The 8,695-nt window shown below is 38.0% G+C and overlaps 1 protein-coding gene across 2 annotated transcripts in view; it reads left to right on the forward strand.

The window, feature by feature from the left end:
* The window catches only part of LOC107664350 (RING finger protein 145-like), a 26,986-nt gene that overhangs the window by 1,507 nt on the left and 16,784 nt on the right, over nucleotides 1-8,695 (forward strand). For both annotated transcript variants that reach the window (XM_016454892.1, XM_016454893.1), the window contains exon 2: nucleotides 624-867. In XM_016454892.1, coding sequence (XP_016310378.1) covers nucleotides 684-867 — 184 coding nt within the window. In that variant the 5' untranslated portion in view covers nucleotides 624-683. The remainder of the gene's footprint in view (nucleotides 1-623; nucleotides 868-8,695) is intronic.

Below are 8,695 nucleotides of genomic sequence, written 5' to 3' on the forward strand. Positions count from 1 at the left end.
AAGATAGCTTATAGACGTTTTAATTGACAAATTATGCGCGAACACAGGTGATTATTGGGTCCGAAAAAATGCCCCACCGAAGTTATTTTACAAACGAATTTACAAAAATTGACAGTCCCTCAGAAGTGTGTATACTTAGCACACTGGGTGCAAAACAGATGCATTGCATTCAGCATTATGTAACTGTTTGCCTATAAGGCTGCTGCTTACAGTTTTATGGAAACTTTGACAAGTTACCTGCATTATTTGCTAGGTTATGGTATACATTATATTACACTGTTTTTATGCTCTGTCTGCGCTGTGTTTTATGTGAGTTTTAAAAACAAGCAGCCCTAAGGAAACAAACAGGTTATGTAATAACCTATGTTTGACTCTGTCCATTAAACTTCAGTGCACAATGCTGCCACATTTTATATTTAGTCTGCCTAATTACAGCCTACACAAACTTTTTGTATTTTCTGCTGTATTCAGTTGAGGAATAATTCTCTGAATCAGTTTTTTGGTCTTGTTTTCAGAGCTTCTCTTGTGATTAGGGCTTGTCTTCAGACAACACCTTTTTTTACTGACAGACTGTCATGAACCTCTCTCTCTATCTCTGTTTGTGTCTCTCTATCTCGTATCAGTGCAGTGCTGGTGTGTGATAGTGCCAGTGAATTGTGTGTGGTTGGCGGTAGTCAGGAGTGATGGCAGTGAAGGAGCGGGTGGAGGCGGTGCTGAATGTGGGCCTGCGGGTCCCCAGTATCATGTTACTAGAGGTGCTGTACCGCTGGGATGTCAGCTCCTTCTTCCAGAAGATCCAGAGAAGCAGCCTCAACAACAACCCCCTCTTCCAGTACAAGTATCTGGCCCTCTACCTTCACTATGTGGGTGAGTGACACATTTTTATATGACAATATTTGGGTTATTCCATGGTAAATGAATAAGGTATCATTAAAATGGCCATGATAGTACCATGGTATTACCATCTCTCCACCATGGTACTTTTTGTGAGGGAATGAATGACTTTCATCAGCAGATCAATTTACTTATTTAGTTTCCTCCTTGCTACCTAAAACCCAGCAAAGCTAAATCAAACACACTCTTCTGGCATTTTATATTTTGGTGAATTAGTGACTAATTGATATGAATTTGTACAATCTTATTAATATGTTTTTGTACGATCTACTTACGCACCATTGAATGTTAGGTCTAGAGTGTGAACCTTTATGTTTACTTATAAAAATGGTATGTATCCATACAGATCACTTCGTACAAATTCATACGAAATCACAACCTTGAAAAAAAAAGATTAATTTTCTCATGATATCTGGTTGGCTAAATCATTACAATGTTATACAGGGGCGCCGGCAGGATTTCTTCCGAGGGTACGCACAGAGGTTTTTTTTTTTTTCAACCAAATGATCAGTGAAACAGAACGAATGTGTCACACGTTTTAAACTCAACAAAATGGTAAAATACATATATCAAGAGCATGCTCACACATGAAAACAGAGAACAAAACAGCGTTGGATGAAGTGGATTAGAGCCCTGCACGGGCCTCAAATATAGGCCCTAGCCAGCCTTTTTTCCCCTTTTCACAAAAAAGCTTATACTACTGTTTCAGCTATTAAAATGGTTCAGTTTTGTATGTAATGGAAAAGTGATTATATTTTGTTTCGTTTTTTTATAAAGTTAATAAAAAAAAAATGTTTGGAGCATTTTTTTTGTTCGTTAAATGTAAGTTTTTTTTATTTTTTATTTTATTTTATGTTATTTTTTAAGTAACGACCAAGCAGCCAGCGGCAGACATTGAAATGATCATAGCCTATATGTTTGATCAATTTAGCCATCTCAAATCATCACGACTTGCCTAAAATAAAATCTATATATAAAGCAGACAGTTCAAGCATATCACAACGCTAGTTTAAACATTTAACCTAGATGAATGTGCACTGTTAGACGCATATCCAATCGTTTGTGTGGAGAGTGGAAGCTGAAGCGCGCTCTGCAGGACATGGAGACGCCTGCGCGATCACTTGCATTTTTTTCTAACAGTGGAAACAACTTAAAATACGCAGTCATTTTTGTTCATAAAGGTAAGAGTAATACATCATTCTAAACTGCAAAGGGTCTAGATTTATTTGTGTGCACTCACAATATCAACAAAACGTTGTGCTTTTATAAAATAAAGAAAATAAACGCTTTCTGCCGTCTCGGTCTTGAGCAGGAGCGCTTCACAATGATGAACCTAAACTCAGCGAATTGCCTCACAGACATGATAAAAATATATAGAAAGCTTTAAATTACTACTTTAAAATGAAATAATTCAAATCGAAAATAGAAACGCTTTCATTATGTAATCCGTGCATTTCTCTCTAAAGGCACATCCAATGAGGAGATGGCGAGTCATTTTTTTTTTCATCACCATAATAATTGATGGATGTCTAAAATATAAAAATAAGCAAAATCCTAAAACAGGTACTATTATAATTTGTGTTTTATTTTATAATTCTGTACAATTAAAAAATAAAACACAAATTTTAATGGCATATATGTAAAACTTTGTCCCATAATTGTATAGCTGCTTATATTTTCTGATTTTATGTTGCTCTGTTCTGAATACCTTAAAATTTAAAGGATTTGCTGCAATGCAATTTTGTCTGATATGTGAATTATTTATTAGCCTATTTTTTTATCCATGCAGCAAATGCTTTAAAAACAGGTTTAAAAATTACTTTATTACATTCCAGACACTTTCAAAGTACTTTTAACTATACATTTTATTATGGGTAGCTTGAATGTAAAACATTGTCATGAATTTGTCGTATTCCCATTTGTAAAATAGCCAACAAATTAATTGCTGTAGGCTAACCCGATCTCATGAAAGTGCGTATAGCACGATTTTCTGCTTCTGTTTGGCGTAATATTTATATGCAGAAATTGACTTTGGCATGCAAAAGACTGATAAATTCATAATTAATGGCCTGGCTGGTTCAGTCGACAGAAATACGGGACACACAGGCCTATAATAACTGCTGAAAAGTTTGCGGGGCAAATCTCAGGTCAGTCTGAGCACTCATGGTACGGACAGTGCGTACAGCCATACACCTGCAGGCGCCACTGCTGTTATAAAACATATATTTGTTCAATTCTTGCTTTCCCTGGAAGTTGAACTCATGACTTTGGCATTGTTAATGCCATGCTCTACTACAGAAAAGCATAGTGTGTTATAAAATGTGGTTCAGGGCAGCCAAGAAGTCTCTGAAGATTCTTTGCAATTGTAATAGGAGAGAAGCTTTGTTCTAGAGGTCAGCCAGGTGGTCTGTTCATCATATTACTCCAGATTGTCACTCATTTGAGTAATGGTGACACAGGCAGAGAGGTGATTGAGTGGAGAATGGAAAAAACTGAAATGAGCTGGCAGAAACCTCATATGCAAAAGAAAAATCACATGAAAATAAATAAATACAACCTATTCAAACCTATTTCTCACTGTTTATTTACCCTGTGGTCCTGCTGACAGGTGACTGATTCAGGCCACAGGTCTCTCTCAGCCCCCTGTCTTGAGTTTTAAAAAGACTCAGTGGAGTGTAGCATCAGCCCCCATTCATCTGCTGCACACATCCCAACACACACATCTCATGAGTTATTCACAGGGATCATGCTGTGTTGATGTTTGTGAATGACTTTTATTTTCTCCCCTTCTCAATTGTTCATGTTTGTTTTTCTATCTGAAAGGCTTTCCGACTTCTGGAGCATGTTTTTTTCTTAGGTTTCATTTGGTCTTGTTTGTAAGAGACTTTAGTACAACTTCACCCACATAATCCCATGTTTTAAAGGTTTATAAACTTTAATTAAAGCCACAGACTCCAGAAAAACTGGCTTTTGGAGCAGATGTTTGTGTAGTACCCAAAGGAACAAACCCTAATGACCCTGATTTGTCTCGTATGTGTGTGTGGTCATGCGCTATGCCCATGTGGCTGTTATTTACTCTGGAGAGGAGGCTTTTGAGGTTACATGTGGATGAGTTTGTACAATAAGAATGGCAGCTTCTGGTAATGACTCTAGAACAGAGACCACCACCCAGCAAATTGAAAAGTGCAAAACAATGAGTCATAATGTACACCAAGTTTACAGAATAAAAAGTAATTGTTTTGAATAAATACACATTGAAATGTGGACCAATGGCATGATGCTCATTGTTTGTTCTATCTAAAAATGTATTCAAAATGCAAATCATACATACAGTGACTTGAAAACACCTCTTCTATGATGAGCTTGTTTTCTGTTTCTGTATTAACAGAAATAGATGTTTATATGTTTATATATATTCCTTATGTAACCGTCTCCATGAGAATGCTCAAGGGGGCTAAATCACAAAATTTTATTTAAGGGAGGGCCCTCGACTGAAAACCACAGAGAACACGGTATACTATTTTGAAGTGTTTATATAAAAATAAAGCAAACCACAAATCACTTCTGTATATGCATGAAAAAGAATCAATAAAGTCATTTGAGTGCAAAAAAATTGTGTGTCATTAATCTGTGTAAAAGAAAAGAAAACTTGTCTGTTTGAATGAATACGAGTCTCTCAGCCGAAGCAGGCACTGAACACGAACATTGAAGACCCCAATGATGATAGAAGGCAAAAAAATCCAATAGTCCGATAGAAAAAGTATTCCAAACGATCAGCACTCCAAGTTTCCTTAAAACATAGTGTGCATTGCAATCTTGAATGATCTCAGCACGATGAGCAAAGCGTTTTGATCAGGTTATTCATTAGTCCAACAATGAGTAAGTCACAGTACAAAAGAAAGGAGGAGAGACAGAAAAAAAGAGTTCTTCTACAAAACAAACACACAACTAGCATTAGCATATAACAACAGCCCATAATTGCACCGCTATTTTAACTATATTCAAAGTAAGTGCATAGTTACAAAGTGCAAAGTATGCTAAGTGCAAAGTTCAAAACAAGCTAGAACACTTACATGATTGAGCTGGAAGCATTTGTTTCTCAATCCGAACTCCATTAAGCATTAAAATTAAGGTTACATGAGAGAAAGCCATGCTTTCCCTTAATCAAACAGGTATATCTTACTCTACTGCCTATCTACACTTTATCCCCAAATGGAGAACAGCCTATAGCCTACAGTAGAGGAACTACACCAAAATAAAATAAAAACAAAAAAAACATAGTAACCGTACTATGGTCAGTTACATACTCCTCCCCTCGATGGAAAATTTGTCCCAACCGTGACAAATTTTAAGATTCTGTACATGCTAAGAGTCTATGGAGACAGGATCAACCATAAAAGAAACTCTGTAATTTACCGGACCTAATTTCTTTTTAATTACCGCTGGACCTTTCCATTTAGGTGACAATTTAGCCATGAAGCCATCATCTGCTTTAAATAAGGGATGGGTACGAACCCAAACTACGTCTCCAACTTGAAATTCACATGATCTGTGTCATTTGTCGTAGTACTTATTTTGTTTGACTTGAGCTCATTTCACATTTTCCTTTACCATGCTGATGAGCAGTTCTTGATGATCCAAGATAGGATAAGCAGGATTTTCAGGATCGGGAGGCTTTTGGAGGGCTCTCTCCATTGGTCCTTTCAGATTACAGGCCAAGAGCTATCTCTGCAGGTGAAAATCCTGTACTGTCTTGTGTCATGCTGAGCTTATAGCAAAGCGGAATTCCGACAGCTATCCGTCTCATTATCATATCAGGCCAGTATACCTTTTCTAGTGGCCTGAGTAAGGTTTTCATCTTCCATAAATGACCACTGAGATGATTGACATGTGCATACTGCAAAAATATCTGTCTAAAAGCATTGGAGATGACTAATTACCCTTTCTGGCCCTTTTGACCACCCCGGAACACACCAAAAAAGAAATCCATTCTCCATCACATAATGAACTCTCATCATATCTTCTGTATAGGTTGCTTTCCGACTTTGGTTGCTAACTATTGGATTTCTGGGTCATTATTTTGTTCTCTGGCTATTTGTGAGAGATTAACCAGTAAATTGAATGGTAGAGATGTAGATTCAGTGGCTGTACTGATGAGTAGGATGTCTGGGGTGGTATGGAGACCCCTTTATAAAACATTATGAACAAAGTTGCACTGTCCTTTTCGATACCTTACAGTGAAATGGAAGCCCTGCAGTTTTATGGACCAATGAATCAGACGAGAAGGCGGCTTAGGGTGTTGAAATGGCCATGTCAATGCGGTGTGGTCGGTGATGACATCGAATTTTCTCTCTTCCAGATACTTCCTCCATTTTTCTACAGCCCATACAACTGCTAAACATTCCTTTTCTGATACAGAGTAGGATCTTTCAGTGCCTCTTAACAAACGTGATGCAAAAGCAACAACACGCTCTTCCCCTTCAATATTCTGGGTAAGGACTGCTCCAAGGCTGATATCGCTTGCGTCGGTTTGAACTGTAAAAGCCTTGCTAAAATCAGGAGTGATTAATACAGGTGCTTGCATGAGTTCTTGTTTAATGTCTTTAAAAGCTTGCTGGCATTGCTCAGTCCATTCCCACTTGGCATTCTTTTGTTTCGGTGCATGTAATGGAGCTGCTCTTTCAGAGAAACGCGGGATAAAGTGATGGTACCAACCGGCCAGTCCTAAAAAAATGTTGTACATCCTTGATGTTTGGAGGTACAGGAAAAGATTTGACAGTGGAGACTTTGGCTGGATCAGTTTTCACTCCCTCTGGAGTCACAATATGTCCGAGAAATGCAAGTGAGCATTGGATGAAGTTACACTTTATAAGATTTAGGGTGAGATCTGCTTTATGAAGACATGCAAATACCTGCTGAAGATGCTGGAAATGTTCGGTGATGTTACTAGAATAGACAGCAATGTCATCAAAATAGACCATGCAGCACTTTCCTTTTACTCCCTCAAAGACTATAGATTACCCAAGATGTGTCACTTGTATAGTTTTGAATGGGGAAAAATGCAATCCTCAATATGGCTGCTTTATCGAAGGAAGCCCCGCCTTCTGAATAAAAGAGCCAATCCATAATCGGTATAAGTCATCATGTTACTGCAGTTGCCATTAGAAGTCCCGGTTGCTATAGAAACAAACTGCGCATGTGAACTGGCTGGTCTAGCCTGAAAATTAAGCTTTTACAATGCTATTTGAGCAAAAGAAACAAAATTTATGAGACAGTTGTTGTCAGATTTTATTGGTGATTTCAAATATGAAAATTAATCGTAAGCTTAGTGAACAGTTTTGGAGAATTTGATGTTTCCCCATTAAAAGAGGTACTGCACTTGCATGCCCAAGAGGCATTTTAAAGATGGTTGCCAAGTGAAATGACTTGCCTTAAAGGGACTTTGCTTCCATCAACAAGTGTTCCATGAGTCTTTGGAATGATGCAGTGGCGTTTTTCAGCCCAAACGGGAGACAAAGAAATGTATATATCTCTGAGGAGGTTGTGAAGGCTGTCTTCTCAATACTGTCCACTTCCATTTCCATCTGCCAGTAACCACTTTTTAAATCAAGAGTTATAAAAACAGTGGCACAGTGTAAAGACTCCAAAATTAGCTGAATTTGTGGCATTGGGTAAGCGTCTAGATGTGTCTTAGCATTAAGACCCTATAATCAACACAAAACCTAGAACTTCCATTCTTCTTCGGTACAACAACCACCGGTGATGCCCATGGTGAGATCGGAAAATTATTTTCTCCAAAAGCTCTTGAACTTGGGACTCAATGAACGGATGTTTCTCCAGTGAAACCTATCTATGGTAGTGATACAATGCTTGACATAATTTGTTCTGCTAAGCTGTTGAGTGCACACTGTGGGCCAACTTAACGTTAACTCCTCCAAGTTCTTTTGAATGATGGGGTCTGAATCTACCATTTGTGTGGTTCGAAGAATCTGCTGATGATCTTCTGAACTAACAGTAGGCATGGCTAGATAAAAGTAAATCTAAGAGTGGCCATTGTGATGCATAAAAGAAAAAATCTTTGGTTCCGGTGAAGTAGATAGCTGGAACTGTGCTTTGTTAAAATCCAATACCATCTTTTCCAATACCACTTTAATAAAAAAATCAATTCCCAGGATAATTGGTATGGTTAGATTGGAGTCTTGCATAATATAGAAAGTTGCATTTATCTTTTGCCCCTGGACTTCACATTCCCAATTAACTTTACCCAGTGAACTTTGCCTCTGTCCATTTGCTAATAGGAACGTCTGACCTCCACTAGGCTGATAATCTTCATGACGACTTAATTGTTCCCACAAAGACTTTTGTATCAGTGAAAAGGTGCTGCCTGTATCTACTATAGCAACGACATAGCTGTTTCTGAGTATTTAAGGAATGGTGATGTTTTTTTTTAAATCATGAGGTTGATCCAACTCTGATCCAACAGCATAACTCGATTAGCACTTGTAAGGATTTGCGTTGGAACTCTGGAGCAACAGGTCCAGGTCCAAGTTTCCTTAAAGGGGTCATATGATGCAATTTCAAGTTTTCCTTTCTCTTTGGAGTGTTACAAGCTGTTTGTGCATAGATAAGATCCCTAAAATTGCAAAGACTAAAGTCTCAAACCTAAAGAGATATTCTTCAAAAAAGTTAAGACTCGTCCACACCCTCCTAAAACGCCTCGTTTAAACACGCCGCCACATGTCTACGTCACTATGTGGGAAGATTTGCATAACACCACCCAAATGTTCATGCAAAGAAAGAA

This window comes from Sinocyclocheilus anshuiensis, unplaced genomic scaffold (genome assembly GCF_001515605.1).
Source record: "Sinocyclocheilus anshuiensis isolate Anshui unplaced genomic scaffold, SAMN03320099.WGS_v1.1 scaffold111, whole genome shotgun sequence".
NCBI lineage: Eukaryota > Metazoa > Chordata > Actinopteri > Cypriniformes > Cyprinidae > Sinocyclocheilus > Sinocyclocheilus anshuiensis.